Consider the following 18,933-nt stretch of genomic DNA (forward strand, 5'->3'; position numbering starts at 1 on the left):
GGAGGAGGAGGAGGAGAAGCAGCTGCCTTTGGGGGGACTTCTTGGGTCCAGGCCTGCCTCTCCCTGCATCAGTCACACTCAACCACCTCATTGCTGTGGCTGCTTTGCAATTTGAATTCGAACCAGTGAAACACAAAACCACAAAATGCAACATGCAACACCTTCAAATGGTGTTTTTTCCCTTTTGGCAATATGTATTTAAAAAAAAAATATTACAACAGCCAGGCACTTGCCCAAGGCTGTTTTTGCTCAGATGCTTGAGGACTGTTCTCCAAACGAAGCAGGGGGAACACGGCGGGGACGAGTGGGGGGAACAGCGAGGGGCCCTCCCCATTGCATTAAAAGGGTCTCTCCCCACAGCCATGCAACCACCAGTCAAGGAGAGCAGAGACCCATTGGATGCCCCATCAGGGACTCTTCAAACTCCCCCCTCCCAAAAGGGAGACTCCGTTCCTCTCGAGGACCCCAGCGAGGCTGCCCCCCCCGTCCATGGCAGCCTTGCTGGGGCGTGGGGGGGGTCAGCACACAACAGCCTCTTCCTGGCAGGTCAAGAAGGCGAAATTTTGAACAGGAGGAGAAGGAGCTCAGGTGATCCCCAGGGGGGGGGATGGACAGGGAAGGACCCTCCTTCCACTGTGTCTAGCAGCTGAAGCCCCCCCGTTTTCCATTGTGGCCATTCAGAAGAGCCAAGCGCTGCCTCCTCCCTCCCGTGACCGGAGAGGACGCTGCCATCCTGGCCTCTGAGCATGGGCAAAGGACGGAGGGCAGGTGGACGGGAGCCGATGCCGAACTCAGGAGCAGATGCTGCGACGCCTGCGGAGCAAGACCACGGGGGTGCTGGGCTGGTCTTCCTGGTCACTCTCGCAGTCCCGCTGTAAGGAGCAAGGAAGGCGAGAAGGTCAGGGGGGGAGGCAGCCCCCCCGCTCCTCCACCCCCCCCAGGCAGTGAAGGGGCTTCTTTGCACCCACCAGAGCTGCCGCCTCCTTCTCCAGCTTCTGCTGCTGGCACAGGAGCCCCAGTCGGCAGAGACGGTTGCAGGCCGAGACCATGTGGTAGGACAGCTGCGGAGGGAGGAGAGAGGGTGAGGCTCGGACTACGTGGCCCATGAGGCAGGTCTGGGGTGCCAATTGGGCTCCTCTGCTGCTGAGCCTGGGGCGGAATGGGGTGCAGCCTTCACCTTCCACTTCCGGCGAGCGTTGAATTTGCGGAAGTTTTTCATGTTGATGGAGGAACGGCTCCGGTTCACGGCTTGCTTCCGGGTGAGCGGCTGGAGGGGCAGAAGGAGAAAAATCAGAAGGAAGGAAGGAAGGAAGGAAGGAAGGGAGGGAGGGAGGAAGGGAGGGAGGGAGGGAGGGAGGGAGGCTTACCTTGATCCAGGGATGGAGGAGAGATTCAGCTGCCGTCATTCGGTCCCTAAAACACAGACCAAAATCCGTTTTCCTCTTTGTGGGCAGAAGGGAGGCAGGAGAGGAGGAGAGACCCCATTTGGGGGATCCCCCATCCTGTCAGTATCTGCTGCCCCCCACTTTTAGTTTTGTGGTCCTTATTTTCTGCTCAAGGAAGGACGTTCCCCTCTCTTTTCCGGAGAGGTCAGGAGGGCTTCCCCCCATTTCAGTCACCTGGGCTCCTTCAGCAGCAGCTTCTGGATGAAGTCCTTGGCCATCTCCGAGGTTTGGCTGAAACACTTGGCCTCGAACTCGTAATTCCCGGAGACCACGTTGGAGAGGGTCTCCTCATCCGTCTCCCCCTGGAATGGGGACATGCCGCTCAGCCTGGGGGGGAGGAGGGTTTGGGGGCACATCAGAGCCCACCACACTGGACCAGAGATCCACCCTCAGCCTGGCTCCAGACAGAAGGAGCCCCACAGGTAGGAATCAAGAGATTGCTCCGAAAGGAAGGCAGGGAAGGGGGCCGTTTGGGGGGATCCAATCCCCAACTTTAGACTTACCCACTTGCTTCCATTTCCTTTTTAAAAAGCTGGGCAAATTCCAGCAAAGTTTCCTTCGCCGGCCCCTCGGAGGCTGTGGCTGTCTTTGCCTGCCCCCAGAGCCAACTCCATCCCCCTGGGAGTCTTCTGAGAGCCCCCCCCCCACCAGGAAAAACAACTGCAGGTACTTACAAGATGTAGGTAATCACCCCGATGCTCCTAGGAGTAAGAAAAGGGAGAGCTGAAGGCAGAGCAGGGGATCTCCTTGGCCAGAGGTCATTTCTGTCCCCAGTGACCTTGGCGACCTTGTCAATGTCCACACAGGGGTGGAACAAAGACTCCCGCCCCCCCTCCTTTACAGGAAAGGGCCCACAGGCTTTCCTCTCTGCAGCTGCAGCTGAGCAGCCTCAGAGGGAGAAACCGCCTGCAACCACTTCCTGACTTTCCTCTCCCCACTCTGCTTATCCACGGCCTGCAGGATGCCACTAAGAGGGCCCCCCCGGCCTCCCCCCCCTTGGCTGCCTCTTACCACATATCTGTGGCTGTGCTCAGGGCCTCGTAGTTGATCACTTCAGGAGCTGGGGAGAAAGAAATTGAGCAGAGGAAGTAGGAGGCCCAACCTGGCACCCCAAGAACTCTACTGGGGCTCCCCCCCCCCGCTGCCAACATCCTGATTCCTTCATGGCGGGAGAAGGTTCTCAGGCATATAAGGTGGCCCCTGCTTCCCCCAGAGACGGGTTCCCTGCCAAGGTGGAGGTCCCCTTCTCCACGCAAGGGCTTGGCTGCTACGCAAGTAGGGCTTCGGAACTGCCCAGGCAGCCGTTCCTGAGCCCCACTATTCCATGGGCCAAAAGCCGTACCGATGTACTGGGGGGTCCCGCAGAGACTTTTGTAGGCCACCCCCTCCTCCAGCTTCTGCGCCAGCCCAAAGTCGATGATCTTGATCTTGGGGTGGGGGGCCTCCTTCTGAAGCAGCATGATGTTCTCCGGCTGCAGGAGAGACGGGAGAGCGGTGGGCTGGGCCTGCAGCCTCTGTCCAACCAGGCACCAGCATGGGGCACCCCAGAAGCCCCCCGGCAGTACCTTGAGGTCGAAGTGAGCAATACGGCGGGCATGCATGTAGGCCAAGCCCAGCAGGATCTGCTGCAGGAACTCAATGGCTTCGTCCTCGGAGACCAGCTCCTTCTCCGCAATGAAGTCGAAGAGCTCACCACCCTGGATGCTGTGGGGAGGCCGGGAGGTGGGGATGAGGGGCTTCTCAAGCACCCTACGGCCCCCCGGGAAGGGCCCTCCTCCCGGGCACTCACAACTCCAGGATCAGCACCATCTCGGCCTGGTTGGCAAAGACATCATAGAGGCGCATAATGTTGGGGTGCTGAAGCTGCTGCAGGATGCAGACCTCGCGCTCCACCTGCTCACGGTCCATGCCCAGCCGGCTGCCTTTGCGCTTGCGCACCTTGATGGATTTGGCCGCGTAGAAAATGCCGGTGCTCCGTTCCTGGCAACGCCGGACCACCCCAAAGTGCCCGCTGCAAGGGGGAGAGGGCAGAAAGGATGTAGGGGGGGGGGATGAGAAACCAGACGCTCCACGGAGGAGCCTCTGCTGTTCTGGCAGCAGTTGAGCCATCGGCAGGTGCAGCCAAGGTGGGTGATGAGGCCCGGGAGATGCCCAACAGCCTTGTGGGGGTCAAAGCCCCCCCCTTCACCTGCTTGCCTTCCTCCTGGCAGTGCAGGGGAGGAGGAGGAAGCAGAGCTGGCCTCTCCAGTCTCCACGCCCTGCAGGCCTCACCTGCCCAGCGTCTCCAGCAGCTCATAAAGCTCCTCCACGCTGCAGTGGCGGAAGGGATCCGCTTGGGTGGCGCTGGGCCTGGCCTCGTTGCCCACGAAAACCTCGTCGTCATCTTCCAGGCTGCACGGGGGGCCCTGAAGCAGCAAATGGGGTGCTGAGTGGCAAAGAGGCCCCCTTGAAGCGTCTGAGGCTGGCACCTGAGCTGCAAGAGGGGAAGGGCTGGGGTGCCAGGGTGGGCCCATGTGGACAGAGGGTTCCCAGGAAGAGACAAGGGGGGGCAGCTGAGCCCTGGGCGGGGGGGTGTCTGTGGAAGGGGACTTGTGAGCAGTTTCCCACCCTCCAATTTCAGTCCCTCCAGCCATTCTACGCAGCTGCAGTTCACAAAATCTGCTTTTGAATCCAATCCATTTCTGTATTGGGAAAGGGGGTCCCAGCCCCTTTCTGATGGGGGGGTCCTATTTCTTCCACCCTGTCCCAGACACCTTGGGCAATCTGCAGGCGGGAGGGAGGAGAGGCCTGGGCCTGGTTCCCCCTCACCTGGATCCCTGCAGCCACCGGGTTGCCAGGGCGAACTTGGGTTCCATCCCTCGCCATCAGCTGCTGGGGAAACAAGGAAGAGGCTGGCTCTCTGCAAGCCACAGGCGGGCTCTTCTGCCTCGCGCCCCCCTCCGCCCCATCCGAGCGGGAGGGGGGCTTTTCGCATCCCGCGTCACGTCAGGCTGCCTGCCGGACGGATCCAGAAACCGGAGAAAGGCATTTCCGCCCTGCGCTCAGGACATCTTAAGGGAGGAGTGAAGCAAAGGGGGTTCTTCCGCACCCCTCATCCCGGGCCCGCCCTGCTGGACGCCAGCCCCGGGGAGGAGGAGGATTCCCTCCTGTGGTTCGGGCGGCGGATCGTCCATGCCAGGCAGACGCCTGCCCGGTTCTTGGGGCAAAGCCCCCCCCCTCCCCGAACCCGTTACCCCACGCGGGAGGCTCCTCCCCCTCCTCTCTCGGTCCCTCGGAGAGGGACCCTCCGGCCGGCGGCTGCAAGGCTCCCCCTCCCGCCGGGGGCGGGCAATCGGCCGCCTCTGCTTCCTGGTGTGTGGAGCCTCGCCGCCCCGCGGGAGGGCGACGGAGCTGCGCAGCGCACCTGCACAAACGGCAGAGTCGGGATTTTGGCTGGAGGTTCCCGGAGCCCCGAAGGGAACCCACCACATGCCCGTCGGCGGTAGGGTCGATCCAGCAGGCGCCTTCAGATGCTCCGAAGGAGCGGGGCCCCCCCACTTACCAGGGACCTCAATTCCCCGTCGCCGCGGCCACGGGCTCCCTTGCACCGATCCAGCTCTCCGCTCGCAGAATCGCTCAGCCAGCCCCGGACATGCGGAAGCGGCGGCCCCCGAATGTTCCAGGAAAGGCAGCTGGCAGGACCGGCTGGCCGCGCCCTGCCCCGAAGGCAGCCTCCGGCGTGCCTGAGCGCTCCGCAGCCTCTTTTCCCCTCTCTTCTCAGCAGCCGCTTCCCCTCCTCGCTCGTCTCCGGGGCTGCAATCAGCAAAGCTTTGCTGGGGGGGGGAGGCGGAGGGGGGGCGCAGATCGCTCAAGAAACGCAGGGAAGGCAGGTGCCTGGAGGCCGCGGGGATCCACAACAGGGTCTCCCTTCCCGAGGCCCCGATTCCCCCCTTCCCATTGGCCGAGGCTCACCCCAAACGCCTTTGGACCAGGCGAGGAGGGCGCCCCAGCCGCTCCCCTCCCGCCCATCAGGCCTGCCCCGCTTGGCAGAGGCAGGGCGGCGGGCGAGGGGCCGCCGCGTCTCGGGAGGCTGACGGAGTGTGGGAACAGCCCGGCAGAAGGAGGGGGAAGTCCCACCCTCCGGTCTCAGAAAGAGCGAGGCGGCCGGAGGAGCCTCTTGGGCCAGCCGATAAGAGGCGCCTGGTGATGCCCTTTGAAAAGCCAAGGAGGGTCTCAAGGGGACGTCGCAGCGGGACCGGGGGCGGGGGCGGGGCGCGGAGAGAGCGGTCCCCAAAGACAGGCGCCCTCCAGGCCGCATTCCTTTCCCGGCGGGACGCGGGCTGCCTTGTCCCCTGGAATCTGGCGCTTTATTCCTCCCGAGGTCGACTTCCAGGCTCCATCCCAGAGAACAAACGCCTCATTTAAGGCGAGGGAAGAGCCGGGGCTTAAATGGACAAATGTGTTGCAATTCCTGGATTCTTGACTCTCTTCCAATCTTTTCACGCAGGCCAGGAATTTCGTAAATACGGGGGATTTTGGCTGGCGGGCAAGGCAGGCGCGGCCGAGGCCTGGCTCCGCGGTCAAGCTTGGGGAAGGGGCGCTCAGCAACCACTTCCAGGACGAATCGCAGCCCGCCCCCTCTCCTGTCCTCCGTTCCCGCAAACAAGCATATTGTGTTTTTGTGGTGCGATCTTTTCCCAGCACAGCCCACCCTCTCAGGGTACAAGGCTCCGTCGGCGGGGAAACGAAAACAAATCTGCCAGCATTTTTGGCAACTTGAGTCAGACGGGATGAGGCTGCTGCTGCTGCTTCTGCCCGAGGGAAACGCAGAAACCCTCCAGTCTCGCCCGGTCCAAAGAGGGGGAATTCCCACGTCCAAGGCAGGGAGCCCTGAGCGCGACCTGGCCGCTACAGGGGGACCTTGCATTCTCTCCCCCCGTGTCGGGGCCCGATCTCTGGGAAGCGCTAACTTCCAGGTAACTTCGGTTCCTCCTTTGGCTCTTCCCACTCCACCGCCCCGAGAATCAGACCCCGCACCAGGATATCCAGCAAGCCTGAACGCGTCCGCCCCTTCAGCACCAACCCCCCCCCCGGGGTACCTACGATTCAGGCACCGGAGGGAGCGCGACCGGAGCGCCCGCCGCCGCTTCCTCGCCGAAGTGCGCTGGAAGCCGCCCCCGCACCGGGACAGCGGCCGTTCCCCCCCCCTCCCGCAGGCCGGCTCAGCCCCTTTGCGCTGCGTGCCAGACCCTCCTGGAGGAGGAGCGCCCCGGGGGCTTCGGGAACCGAGCTCTCCGCAGGGTGACAGCCAGCAGCGCTGCGGGGGTGGGGGGGACAAGAAAGCCCCTTTTTCTCCGCTGGGCTGACTGCTAGAGCCCGGGAGGGGGGCCCTCGAGTCCGAGGCCCTCCCAGGGGGACGCTGATGCCACACCCGCAGCTCAGTGAGCATCTTCCCGCTGGCCGGGGATCTGGAGAGCTGGAAGGCCAGCCGAAGAGGAGCAGAGGAAAAGGAGCAGAGGTGGGCCACCGATGGGGTTAAAGCCCTTTTGTCTTCCACTGATAGATCCACTAGGCAGGATGAGACCTGTGCCCCCAAGAGCCAAGTCCCGGGGGCACGTGCAGCTCATCAGGGGTGTACTCTGGGCTCTGGACTCCCACCAAAGAGGGGAAAGCATCCCGATGGGGAGCTGGAGCCTTTTCCTAACAGGAACACCCCCCCCCCTTAAGGAGGGCCTGCTTTGCAGAAATGGGGAGGGGGCGCTCCAGCACAATTGCAAAGACAAGAGCCACCCTCCCCACAACAGCCCCCTCCCTCCTTTCTTAAAAAGTCTCCTTGGACTGCAGCCCTGGGCCTGCCTCGCCATCTCACCCTCATTCCCCACTCTCAATTTAATTTTTATTCCCCTGTAACCTTTTTCCACAGACAAATTCAAAAAGGGAAAAAGAAAATCAATTACTGAATGAGTTTTATTTTTAAATATTCAAAATAGGGACAGGGTGCCTTCCTAAGTACTAAAGTGTCCAGGGAAATAAACCGAGATCTTTTAAGAACCCCCCCCCAAAATACAGATACTCTGCAGCAAAGATGGACGTCTGTCCGCTGAATGGGAAACGGCTACAATCTGAACAGGAGGTCAGCAAAGACAGACCGCCAAAAGCAAGGCCAAAGAGGGAGGGGGGAGGGAGGGTGTAATAGAGTCGGCTTGGGACTTCAGGAGCAACTATGAGGGGCAAGGCTCGCTGAGAGGGCGGGGGGGGGCACATAAGACACCATTGTCCTGCCCCCTCCAACCCCCCCCCCCTTTGCTCTGTCTGCATCTGAGAAGGTCCATTATGTGAAAACTGCTCCCCTTTTAAGGACTGGTCTAAGAACACCAAACTCAGCAAGCTATGAAAAAAATCTGAAAAGGTGGGTCTTCTGGACAGTCACAGACCTGGCAAGAAGGCTCACCTCTGCGGGGGGGGGGGGGGGGGAGGGGGGAGGAGAAACAGAGCGGACAGAAACCTCCAGTCTCTGGTATGGAAGCTCCAGGTAGCAGGGAGGCTCTGAGGACAATTAGCCAACGGGGCATTGCCAATTCATGAAAACAAGACGCAAAACGCAAAGTCTGTGTTAAGGGGAGGAGGAAGGAAGCAGCCCCATAGCCAAGCAAGACATCCAGAGTTAAGCAGAACAGTCCCCTGCCCTCCAGGTAGGATGTTCTCAGGGCTGGAGTGGGGTGGGGTGGGAAGCCATCCCCAGTCCAGACAGGGCTCCCCCCTGCCTTGGTGGCTACGTGAAAGAAAAGCAGCTAGAGGGAAATCAAGAAGTCTCGTGAATCAAGGGGGTGAGAGCCCCCAACTCAAGCAGACACGGACCCTCTGCCCTCCGGGGCCCCATGTTGCCACATGCCTGGCTGCAGGGCCTCCAGCGGCTCGCAGGGCAGTCCACCCGGCAGTCCACCAGGCGCTGCTGCCTTTCAGAACAGGATCCCGGGCTGGCCGTTCTGCTCGGAATCCAGCACGGCTCTCCCGGGCTGGGAAGGGGCTAAAATCCGTACTTGGCCTGGGTCTGGCGCCTGCTGAGTTTGTTCTCTGCCCAGCTGTTCTTCAGCTCCAGCTCCCGCTCTTTCGCCTGGGGGCAGGGAGGTAGCGGGGGGGGGGGTCAGCGAAAATGCCCACCGTGGAGGCAGCGAGCCAGGCACAGGGGAGGGGGCACTGCTGAACAAACAAAGGCCTCACCTGGTGGATCAGGTAGGTGATCTGGTGCTTCCTTCGCTGCTGCCCTGTGGGCTGCTCCCCCTTTTTCTGAAGGGAAATGGGAAACTCAGGGCCCTTGGCCCAAGAGGCCCCCCACCCCCTCCTGCTTCTCAGGGCCCCCACCCGGGAGGGAGGGGGCGGCCCGGCAGACCTTGCTGAAGGACTTCATGCTCTGCTCCTCGGTCAGGGACTTGGTGAGCCACTGCTGGACTCCGCTCAGCTGGTCGTCGCCCTTGATCTCCACGAAGTTGATCTCTTCTCGCCCGCGGTTGCGCTTACCTTGCAGACGCTTGAACTGCGCGAGGGGGGCGGGAAAGGGACACGGGGGTCGGACCAGGCTCTCCGATGCGGGGCGCGGAAGGCCCCGCGGCCCCCTCCCCCAGCAAAAGGGCCAGCGAGGCTCTGGGCATCCAGAGTGGGGAAGCACCCACAAGGGGCTCCGCGGGACGGGGGGGGGGCGAGGCTCACCGCTTCGTCGTCCATGAAGGAAGAGGGGGCGGCATCCGCGCTGCCCTCGGGGGGCGGCCCCAAGCCTGGGTCGCTCTCCGGGTAGTAGCCCCCGCCGTAGTAGCCCTGCGGGGAGAAGCCGGTCAGAGCGGCGCCCGGGCCCTCCCGCAATTCGCCCCCCCCCAGCCCCGCGAGCCCCTCACCGCGTAGGGCGCGCCGTAGCCCGGGCCGGGCGCGGGGGGCCAGCCGGGCGGGGCGGGCCGGGCGCCGGGCGGCGTCTTGAACTCCAGCGGGGCGTCGGCGCCGTCCTGGCCGTCGGGCTCGGTGCCGGGCGGGAGGTCGTCGGGGAAGGCGGCGGGGGGAAGGACGGCGGCGGCGGGCGGGGCGGGGGGCGGCGGGGCGGGCGGCAGCGGGAAGAAGGGCTGCGGGGCCTCCGCCTCGCCCTCCTGGGCCACCTGCCGGGCCACCTGCCGCGCCGCGCTCTTGGCCGCCGCCTTGATGGCCGACGGGGAGGGCGGCGCGGCGGGGTCCGTCCTGCGGGGCGGCGGGGCGCGGCGGGGCTCCGGAAGCAGCGCGGACAGACCCCCCGGCCCCGCGGGCCTCTTGGCCGCCGGAGGCTCGCCCGGCTCCCGCTCCTGCTCCTCCTCCGAGTCGGACTGCGAGAGAGAGAGGGAGGGAGAGAGACGGAGGGAGGCGGTCAGGCGGGCGAGCGGGCAGACGGGCGGCTCCGGCCCCGGCCCCCGCTCACCTCCTCGGGCAGTCGCGGCGCCGCGATCCGCACCGGCTGCCGCTTCTGGGCCGGGCCGGGCCGGGGCGGCGGCAGGGCGGAGAGGAGCCCCCCCGGGCCGGCGGAGGCCCCGTCGCTCTCCCCCTCCTCCTCCTCCTCCTCCTCCCGCTCCTCCTCGCTGCTGGCGTAGGCCACTAAGGACATGGCGGCGGCGGCGGCTACGCGAGTCCCAGGCTTCGTGCGGGGCGCTAGGCCGCGGCTCCCCCCATGGCAACGCTGCCCGCCGGAAGACGACCGAGCGCCCCTGCCGCCCCCCCGCGATCGGCCCCGGGCGGCGAAGAAGCCCTGGAAGCAGAAAGGGGCCCCGCGCCCGCCGACCGCCTTCCTCCGCGCTCCAGCGGGGAAGTGGACTACCGCTCCCAGAAGGCCCCGCGCCGGAAGCCGCGATCGGTCGTCGGCGCTCTGGCCGCGCGGGGCCCGCCGGGAAACCCAGGACGGGCGGGAGATTCCCTCGCCCCCCTCCAGAGGGCGCCTCTGCTCCCGTCATCCCCCGCGCGGCTGGAGGGGCGTCCGCCAAGTGGGGGGGTCTGCCAGCAGAGGGGTCGTCGCGGCCCCGCATCGCCCCCGCCCCGTTGCCAGCCCCTTCCCGGCCCTCCCCAGCAGGCGCCCCCGCAGGAGCCCCGCCCGACCCCCCCCCGGGACCCCCGGGCCGCGTTCTGCCGGGGAGGAGGCGCCGCGGGCGGGGCCAAAGTAGCCGAGAAGCCCCCGCCCCGCCCGCCGCTCGGGGGTCCCGCTGCCGCCTGCAGCCCCGCGGGAGGGCGCCCCCCACGCGCCCCTGGACGGGCCCGCCCCTCGCCGCTCCCCCGCCTCGCCAGGCGCCTCCGCCCGCGGCAGCCAGGCGTGGGGAGAGCCCGGCTCGGAGCCCGCGCAGCGCCCGTCGCTCGGGGGGCGCCATGTCCCGCCCCGGCCGCCCGCGCGACTTCAAGTGCGGCGACCTGGTCTTCGCCAAGATGAAGGGCTACCCGCACTGGCCCGCCCGGGTAAGGGCGCCCGCTGGCCTCCGGGCGCGGGCAGGGAGGGAGGGAGGCGGGAGCGCTGCCCGGGCGGCTCCGCCGTGGCGCCGCCGGGCCTGGCCTGTCCCGCGCGGGCGCGGAGCGGGGGATCTCCCCGGCCGGCTGCGTCTCTCGCGCCCCTCGCTCGACTGGGGCGCCGCGGCCGGCCTGGCTCCCCCCGCGGCTCCGGGCGCCGCGCTGGAAAAACCCGGGCCGAGTGGCCGGAGCCGAGTCCGCCGTCGGCCGGGCCGATCTGCCAGGAGAGGCGGCAGGTGTCCCGCTGGGAGTCGCGTGGGCTGCTTCGGCCCTCGGCCGCGCGGAGGCCGCCCTGGAGGCGGCTGAGGCGGGCGGACCCCGGCGGGAAGCGGCCTTTTCTTCGGATCGCGCTGCCGGGGAGGGGGCCCCCCTCTGCGGAAACGGGGCGCGCGCTGGGTAGGCAGGATCGGCGGCGGGGATGCGCGGCCCTGCGCGGCGGAGAGCGGGGTACGAGAAGGGCCAAAGGTTCGCTTGGGCAGCAAACCCTGGTTGGGAAGAGGGAAGCGAAGTGCTAGCGGCCGAAGAGGGGTCTGGCTGAAAAGGGGCAGGCTTCGTACCAGCTTTTCCGGGGGGGGGCGACTGGCCTCCCCTTATCTTGCACCCCAGCACGTTTTTAATAAGGCCCTGCCCCCTTCCCTCCTAGCGATGTTGCAGTTGAGACTAATTAGGATCCCAAATGTGGCGATTTCTTGTGAAACAGGCTGCCTCTGTGGTTTTTGGTTTGGACTTGCAGCGTGTTTTGTAACCCTGAGGACTAGAAACGAGGCTGTTTTCCAACCTTTTATATAAAACAGTGGATTGTGTTGTTGATCAAGTCAAAACAACAGCCGGGGCTCTTATGCAAATACAGCTGAGATCGGTTTGATATAAAGTCATCCTAAGTTCAGTTATTCAAGGACACCCCCAGCCGTGCCAACGCTGGGCCGGGCCTGCTGACCTGGGGGTAAGCGCCGTGCCAGGACTGGCAGGTTTCCTTTTGAGTAAGGGAGTGCTAAGGTGCGCACGCTGCGCGCCCACCTAAGGAAGGTGAACAACTGGGGGAGTTTTCCTAATGTGTCCCGCCTGCCTTTGCCCTGGAAGTTGCACAGGGGAATTCTGGGAGTTGAAGTCCCAGCTGCCAGGGTTGGGAAATGCTGGTTAAACAGTCTAGTGACCACAGCGATGAATCACCGGCAGCTTTTCTTCCTGAATCAGAGCCCAACTGACACCTGCGTTGCTCAGGCCAGCGAAGTGGAGGGAGGGGTTTTTTAGGGACCGTCGGAGGCTGAGTTGGCCCCTGGGTGCTGAGGGTGACAGAGAAGCCGGAAGAGGGGGGGCTCCCTCAGGGAAAGAGCCTAAAGTCCCGCTGGGCTTCCTTCCTAACCGCTGGAGGGGAGGGGAGGGGGCCTCCAAAGAGGGGCCTGGCCTTTCCCCAGAGCACAAAGGAGCCAATCGACCCATCAGGGGTTTTATTCCAGAGGGGCCCTGCTGGAATCCTGCTCTGCAGCTCCTGTGCGGCTTGGAGGGGCTCTTCCTCCCAGCCACCTGGGGGCCTGGGGGGGGAATGAGTGCGGCTGTTGCCCTGAACACCCACAGCCTTTGTACAGAAAGAGCCAGGAACCTCTCTCTGCCCCTGCCAGTGGGAAAGCCACCGTATCTTGGGTAACCATGAATGAAAGTTCTACCGCTTTCAGAGAGGCTGGAAGTGATCATGATTGGTTAGAAACTCAGACAGGGGAGCAGCAGTCCTCGGAGGATCCCAAGATGCCCAAATGGTTGGGGGGGCTCTCCTTCCCACTTTCCGGGCTTCCTGATTGCGGTAGACAGTGCCCCCAATTCTCCCAGAGATACTGCGATGCCCTCCAAGGTTTAGCCTGGGCTGTGTCTCCATCTTGCTGAATCTCCCCTCCTCCCTGCCTTGGCCCCTCCCCATTGGAAAGGGTTGCCCCCCCTTTGCAGAGGGGCAGCCCCCTTCCTGGCCTGGCCCCTGCTTTTGCTGCTGGAGGGGGCCTTTCTGGGAGACCTGGGCATGGCCTGACTGGCTGGTCAAGGAAACCCAAGCCCCGGAGGGGGAGGGGCTGGCCTGGCGACTAAGCAGAAGCCACCAAGCCCTGGGCCAGGAGCAACCACGATCAATCGGCAGCCGGGCCTTCTTGGAGGAAGAGCCGGTGGACGGATCACCTGACCCATTTTGCCTGTTCACAGGGCTGGGCCAGGTAGTCGCTTGGGCAAAGTCTGGCTGACTTCCGGAGAAGCCTGCTTGGGTTGGGCACGTGCTGGGGCTGGCAGGCATCCAGCGTGCAAAGGTAGACTGCCTTTGTCCCTGGGGGCTCTGCCTTGCTCTCCGACTTCCTCCTTTACGTGAAGAGGCAGCTTGATGGTGGCTTCCAGGACCAGGAGGGAGATGGCCCAAGACGCCCCTTTGGGGGTGGAGCCTCGTGTCCCCTTCCCCCCCACACACACACAGCATCTCCTGACCTGGGGGGTGAGAGAACACAAATTTGGCTTCTCGAGTTCAAGTTTTCTCGATTGTCATATTCTGGGTGTGAGTTCCCTGGAAAGTCAGAAGTTGTGTGAATCGAGCTGGGCTTTGTGGAAGAGTTTGCAGGGAACAGAGGGGTGCACTGAAGTCTTCACCCACAAATGCGGAAGTGAGGAGAATGCCCGGGGCTGAACTGCCACTCTGCCTTCGGCTTGGTCATTCGTGGTTGCTCCCCCCCCACCGTTCCTCCAAAGTCCCCAGAGCAGGTGCTTTCAGGCGGGGAGGGGCCTCAGACCCACTGCTCCTTCCATCCTCTCTCTTGCTGCCCAGGGGCTGTGGAGAAGGGCGAGCGAAGGGCCTTGCAGAAGGGGGGGTCCTTCCCCCTCTGCTGCTCCTCCCCACGGCCCTTCCGCCCCCCCCCCAGCTGCTGCAAAACCAGCTGAGTTTGCTCTGCCTGGTTGGGGCGTCTAGACAGGAGCTTAGGGAGGGCGGGGAGGTGCCAGGCCCAGCCAAGAGGGCATCCGACACCCCCCTTTCTCTCCCCCCACAGATTGATGAGATGCCGGAATCCGCTGTGAAATCAGCCTCCAACAAATACCAGGTCTTTTTCTTTGGGACTCATGAGACGTGAGTAATGCGAGGAGCCGTGCTGGATCAGGGCCTTCCTGCTCCCAGGAGATGCCCCCTCATCCAATGATGGGGGGAGGGGCATCATCCCTTCCTTAGCCCTAGAAGGCACTGGAGGGGCATCTCTACTCACTTTCTCTTCCAACAGCTAGGAAATGTGCCCTCCCCGCTTTTTCAGTGCCCTTTTAATGCCAGCTGAGTCTGACAACCTCTGCCCCCCCCCCCCCCCCGCAGGGCCTTCCTGGGCGCCAAGGACCTCTTTCCCTACGAAGAGTGCAAGGCGAAGTTTGGCAAAGCCAGCAAGCGGAAAGGCTTCAGCGAAGGCCTGTGGGAGATCGAAAACGACCCCACCATCAAGGCCTCGGGATACCAGGTGGGTGGAACAGGGCCAGACGGGGGCTTCTGCTCTGCTGGGGCCCTGGGCTGCCTTGGCCGAGCCCCCCCCCCGTTGCTCTGAGACCTTTATAGCTACGAAGCGTCCGGGGGGGGGCAAGGCCCCTTCGGCACTAACTAGACTGATAAAGAGGGGAGTAAAGAGGGAAGCCAGGGCTGAGTTCGCTTCCCCTGGGGAAACCGAGGCAAGCCTTGGCCCTGCGGCCCGCTGCCTCCCTTCTCCCCCGGGGCCCTTCCCTGGTGGTTCCTGCTGATGGCAGCTTGCTTTGGTAGCCGGCTCAGAAGAAGCACCCCCTGGAGGAGGGGAAGGCCAAGGAGGAGCCCGAGGAGGAGGAGGAGGAGGAGGAGGAGGGGGAGCTGGTGATCGATGAGCAGGTCATGGAGAAGAACCAGAAGGCTGCCCACAAGAGGCGGGCCCGAGAGGCCCCGGAGGTAGGGGGCCTGCTGGCCTTGGCGGGAGGGTGGCCCCGGGACCTGCCCTCTCTGCCCCCCCTTCGCTGATAGCCGCTGGCCCCCTTGCAGGACCCCTCCCTCAAGCGCATGAAAGACGGGGAGGAGCAGGCGGAGGCGGCTGGGGAGAAGCGGAGCCGTGAGGACGACGCGGCCCAGGGAGCCAGGAATCAGAAGCTGCCTCTGCTGGAAGCAGGGGGCGAGGGGAAGAACGGTGGGGGTGGCAGCCCCCCTGTCGGCCTGCCCGGAGGAGAAGAGAAGAAGGAAAAGGCTGCCCAAGAGGACGACGAGGAAGAAGGAGAGCAGGAAAGCAGAGATCATGAGAAGAGGTAGTCGGGCACGGTGGAAAAGGGGGAGCTGGGTGGAACCTCCACGGACCAGCAGAGTCTATCTTGAGTATCACCTTGCTGGGGGAGGTGGCAAGTCGCAGATTGCCTACGCAGAACTCAGTTTCCATCCTGTTCTTCTTCCCCTCCTGCAGCCCGTAGCCGGCCCTCTGCTCTCCGGCCCTCTCCGGCCTCCGGGTTTCCCTGGTGCTACCAACCAGATTGCCACATCCTCTCCTTTCCGTCTCCGGCGCTGGGCGGGAAGGGAGCGCGATCCAACCTTTCCACCCCAGGAACAGGAAACGGTCTCTGCCCAGCCCGCCTGCATCTCTCCTGGCCGGCCGTTTCGCCGGTCCTACGCTTTGAGTTAGTCCTAGTTTCTAGAGGGAATCTACTGATGGGTCACTTTGGAATAAACGCAGCTGGATGCCTTTTTAAAAAAACACAGCCGTGCACTGTCATTCCCTCTTTGGACAACAGGGGCCACCACGGCTGCCTCCTGCACCGAAAAGGGGGTAAGGGGCTCCTGTGAAAGGTGTGTGTGTGGGGGGGGGGTTTCTTTTGCAAAGGTGCTGAAACCTGTTGCCTTTTGCACAGGGTTTGGGTATCTTTAGGAGTCCCTTGGGGAGGGGGTGCCGCACGGCCACTGCAGCTGGTTGGTGGAGGACTCCCAAAACAGGAGGAGGGAGGGGGAAATGCAGCCTGCCCCCCGCTTGCCTTGCTCCCAGGGCCTGCACAAAGTTGACCCCCGGGAGGGGTTCAGGTGCTCCGCAGTCGCCTTGCACAATTTAGCGAGGGGCTGCTGCAAAGTCTTGGGGGCAGGAGGCCCATCCACAGACGGCCTGGAGAGGCCAAGGGACCGTCAAGCCCTTGTTCAAGGACAACATTTAAAATTAAAAATCTCCATGATCGAACAGCTCTTTGGCATTGACTTGGATGGAACCAGCGGAAAGACACACTCACCGCCTGCCTAAGAACTGGGTCCCTGGCTGTATTTGAATTGAATTGGGGGGGGGCGTTGGTCCTCCCCCAAACCCACTGCTACCCAGCAGAAAGAAGACTGCCTGAGATTTTGGAAGGGTTTGAAATGGGGGTCCATCGAGCTCTTCCGTGCCTGCCTCTCCCACCAGCAGAGTTCTTGGAGGGGGCCCTGAGGGTGGGGGGCTGGGAGGTGGCAGTTCTGACCTCACAAAGCCTTGGAATCCGGGGCCCCGGAGAGGGCAGGAATCTGCAGCAGCAGCAGCAACTCAGACAGGCCCCCTCGGCCCGTGGGATGGGAAGCTGGCTGTCCTGTTTAGGGGGCAGGTACTGATGGGACAGGAAGCCCCCCCCCTCGTACAGAGGCAGCCCCTTGGCTGGAGGGGTGCTGGGTTTGGGGAAAGACTGGGAGGGCCCCCCTCCCTTAGCCTCTTCCCAAGCACCTCTCAACAGGAGGGGCCGGCCTCTCCTCCTGGTCCCTGAGCTGCCTTCCAGCCAGAGGGAGACCCCGATGCAGTTGGGCCTCCCCCTCACCCCCCTCCTTTCCCACAGGCCCAGCCGTGACAGCAACCGCGAGTGAGTGGCCCCTGGGAGCCCGAACGTCCCTCCAAACGGATCAGGCTAAGGATTTGCCTTTTCCTCTCCTTGGCACTGGTTGGGCTGGGGGATCAGAGCCCAGACGTGCCCTGCGTGGGCAGGGTCTCTGGGGAAGGGGTGGGTGGGCTGGGAATCCAGGGGCTTCTACGAAGGATGCCCCCCACCTTGGCTGGAACCATCCCGGAAGCCTCGGGTGGCTTTGCCATGGCCTCCTCTGAGCAGGACCGGGGGTCTCCCGGCCCCCTCAAGGTGGGCCGAGGGCCAGTCAGAGGATGCCGGAGGAGGGGGGTTGGCCCTGGCGACCCTCGGCTGCTCCTGATGACCCTTCTTGGTCCTCTCAGCAGCCTCCCCAGGAAGAGAGGAGAGGCAGAAGATGGTGAGTGCTGGCCCCGTTTCTGCCACCTTCCCCCCCCTCCCTCCCCTGGGCGAGGGCAAGCCCGGGATGGTCCGGGCAGCAGCGCTCCCGCGCGACGCTTCCACCCTCCTGCTGACCCGCTTCTCCTGCCCCTCGCAGCGAGGCCGCCGTCCCCTCCGCCTCCGCCTCCGCCCGCCTCCGGCTCGGGCTCCCTCGACTTCGCAGCCCCGCCGCCTTCGGCCAGCCAGCCCCGGGAGCGGGCGCCGTGCCCCGCGCTCAGCCTGGAGGCGCTGCAAGAGCGGCTGGAGGCGCTGAAGGCGCTGCAGGGCCAGTATCTCCGGGGGCGTAAGTATCCGGGCTCCTGGGGCCACTGACCCCTCCGGCCCCCGCCGCCGCCGCCGAATCCTGCCCTTCGCTCTCCCTCCGCTGCAGAGTTGAGGATCCGACGCAGCTGCCAGGACTTCCCGCGCGCCCTGCGCGCCCTCAGCCTGCAGATCTGCCGCAGCCGCCGAAGACTCATCCGCGCCGAGGTCCGCCTGCAGCGCCGGGAAACAGAAGGTGCGCGCGGCTACCGACCGCCCCTGGCCCGCCCCCCTCCCCGCGCCTTCCCCGGTGCTTCGGCCGACGCTGCTCTCTGCTCCGGCAGGCGCTTTCCCGAGGCGGCCCTCGCCGCCTCCGTCCGAGCTGCTGGCCCTGGCCTCCTGGCGCCAGGGGCTCTCCGCCGCCGCCACCCTCTCCGGCTGCTCCCTGCTGCTGCTCCCCGAGCCCCCGCCGCCGCCCGCCCCGCCGCCGCCGCTGCCGCCGCACCTGCCCGACCTGCACGCGGCGCTGGAGACCTTCCTGGAGCGCCAGGAGCGTCATCTCCACGACCGTGAGTCCGCCGGTTGGGGCGCCTTCTCCGGGCAGGTCTCGGGGTCCGGCTCGAAGGGCTCCGTCCTGCTCCGCGGCCGAGGAAGCGCAGCGGGTCCGGGCCTCTGCTTTGCGCCCAGGGAAGGCGGGGGAGGTGTGTGGGGGGGGGGCGCTGCGGGAAGGAGGGGGCTGGCTGGCGGAGCCTCGAGGCTGGTCTTCTGCTTCCCAGGGCAGAGAGACTACCGGAGCTGCCAGGAGTGCGTCCGCTCCATCAAGGCGCTGCGCGGCCAACTGCGCAGGGTGCGGAGCCGGCTGTGGCGGGTGGAAGCGGAGCTGGGCATCCAGGTGCCCCCGAGCGAGCTCTCCGTGGACGACCAAGAGGAGGAGAAAGAGGAGGAGGAGGAGGAGGACGGCCCTCCCTGGTTGCCCCCCGCGCTGCCTGCTGCCAGGGGGGAAGAGGCGAGGGGCCCGACCGCCCAGCCCGCGGCCGCCCCGTTGGATCCACCGAGCTCCGGCCGGCTGCTGGAGGCAAAAGTCCCCGCCTGCCCTCAATAAAGCTTTTGGAAAGTCTTCTGCTTTCGAGGTCACAGCGCAGGGTGGGGTGGGGGGCTGTTCTTTTAAACGCACCCCAAAAGAAGAGGGAGGGACTTTGGCTTGGTGTCCCCTGAAGAGCTTCCTGCGAGTAATGGCAACCTTAGTGGCTGGTCGGGAGCCTCTAGTCACCCTGAGACATTGCCAGTTCCTGAAGGCCAAAATTGCCTTCAGTACTACTGCTTGTGTACTAATTAAAAGCTTTATAGCCTCCCCTGCAACACACACAGAGAGAGAGAGAGAGAGAGAGAGAGAGAGAGAGAAACACACATACACACAAGTAAAAAAATCATTCTGAAGGATTAACCCAAAGGTGCTTTTTCAAGAGGCAACTGGGCTTTCTTGTTTTTCTTTGAAGACGTTTTGCTTCTCATCCAAGAA

The 18,933-nt window shown here is 64.4% G+C and overlaps 4 protein-coding genes across 11 annotated transcripts; 2 read left to right on the plus strand and 2 right to left on the minus strand.

The window, feature by feature from the left end:
• Positions 1-146: 146 nt before the first annotated feature.
• On the minus strand, positions 147-6,561 carry LOC308675370 (death-associated protein kinase 2-like). Of its 5 annotated transcripts, none has more exons than XM_081340637.1 (15): positions 6,528-6,561; positions 4,987-5,237; positions 4,679-4,848; positions 4,254-4,316; positions 3,717-3,850; positions 3,235-3,456; positions 3,011-3,149; positions 2,788-2,917; positions 2,457-2,505; positions 2,120-2,146; positions 1,620-1,772; positions 1,368-1,413; positions 1,178-1,267; positions 969-1,061; positions 147-872 (listed from the first exon to the last, which is right to left on the minus strand). In XM_081340637.1, the coding sequence occupies exons 4-15, from the start codon at positions 4,308-4,310 to the stop codon at positions 792-794; spliced, it is 1,221 nt and encodes a 406-aa protein (XP_081196763.1). In that variant the 5' UTR covers positions 4,311-4,316; positions 4,679-4,848; positions 4,987-5,237; positions 6,528-6,561; the 3' UTR covers positions 147-791. The 5 variants fall into 5 exon arrangements, with proteins under 5 accessions (XP_081196763.1, XP_081196760.1, XP_081196759.1 ...); XM_081340634.1 differs by lacking the exon at positions 6,528-6,561 and adding an exon at positions 5,397-6,476 and having other exon boundaries at positions 4,254-4,313; positions 4,987-5,257; XM_081340633.1 differs by lacking the exon at positions 6,528-6,561 and adding an exon at positions 5,397-6,476 and having other exon boundaries at positions 4,987-5,257.
• Positions 6,562-7,373: 812 nt separating this feature from the next.
• PRCC (proline rich mitotic checkpoint control factor) lies at positions 7,374-10,871 on the minus strand. Of its 2 annotated transcripts, XM_081340617.1 has the most exons (6): positions 9,859-10,275; positions 9,314-9,766; positions 9,132-9,236; positions 8,815-8,958; positions 8,646-8,711; positions 7,374-8,538 (listed from the first exon to the last, which is right to left on the minus strand). In XM_081340617.1, the coding sequence occupies exons 1-6, from the start codon at positions 10,039-10,041 to the stop codon at positions 8,452-8,454; spliced, it is 1,038 nt and encodes a 345-aa protein (XP_081196743.1). In that variant the 5' UTR covers positions 10,042-10,275; the 3' UTR covers positions 7,374-8,451. The 2 variants fall into 2 exon arrangements, with proteins under 2 accessions (XP_081196743.1, XP_081196742.1); XM_081340616.1 differs by having other exon boundaries at positions 9,314-10,871.
• A 1,330-nt stretch (positions 10,872-12,201) lies between these two features.
• HDGF (heparin binding growth factor) lies at positions 12,202-15,627 on the plus strand. Of its 3 annotated transcripts, none has more exons than XM_081340736.1 (6): positions 12,202-12,566; positions 13,937-14,013; positions 14,248-14,386; positions 14,680-14,838; positions 14,929-15,185; positions 15,338-15,627. In XM_081340736.1, the coding sequence occupies exons 2-6, from the start codon at positions 13,946-13,948 to the stop codon at positions 15,342-15,344; spliced, it is 630 nt and encodes a 209-aa protein (XP_081196862.1). In that variant the 5' UTR covers positions 12,202-12,566; positions 13,937-13,945; the 3' UTR covers positions 15,345-15,627. The 3 variants fall into 3 exon arrangements, with proteins under 3 accessions (XP_081196862.1, XP_081196861.1, XP_081196860.1); XM_081340735.1 differs by lacking the exon at positions 12,202-12,566 and adding an exon at positions 12,614-13,389; XM_081340734.1 differs by lacking the exon at positions 12,202-12,566 and having other exon boundaries at positions 13,426-14,013.
• Positions 15,628-16,910: 1,283 nt separating this feature from the next.
• Positions 16,911-18,516, plus strand: LOC308675152 (uncharacterized protein; the record flags this gene model as incomplete). Its single annotated transcript, XM_081340168.1, has 5 exons — positions 16,911-17,133; positions 17,272-17,457; positions 17,545-17,670; positions 17,759-17,983; positions 18,191-18,516. The coding sequence occupies 5 exons, from the start codon at positions 16,911-16,913 to the stop codon at positions 18,514-18,516; spliced, it is 1,086 nt and encodes a 361-aa protein (XP_081196294.1).
• Positions 18,517-18,933: the final 417 nt, after the last annotated feature.

The sequence above is a fragment of the Vipera berus genome (assembly GCF_964194415.1).
Source record: "Vipera berus genome assembly, chromosome: 16".
Taxonomy (NCBI): Eukaryota; Metazoa; Chordata; class Lepidosauria; order Squamata; family Viperidae; genus Vipera; species Vipera berus.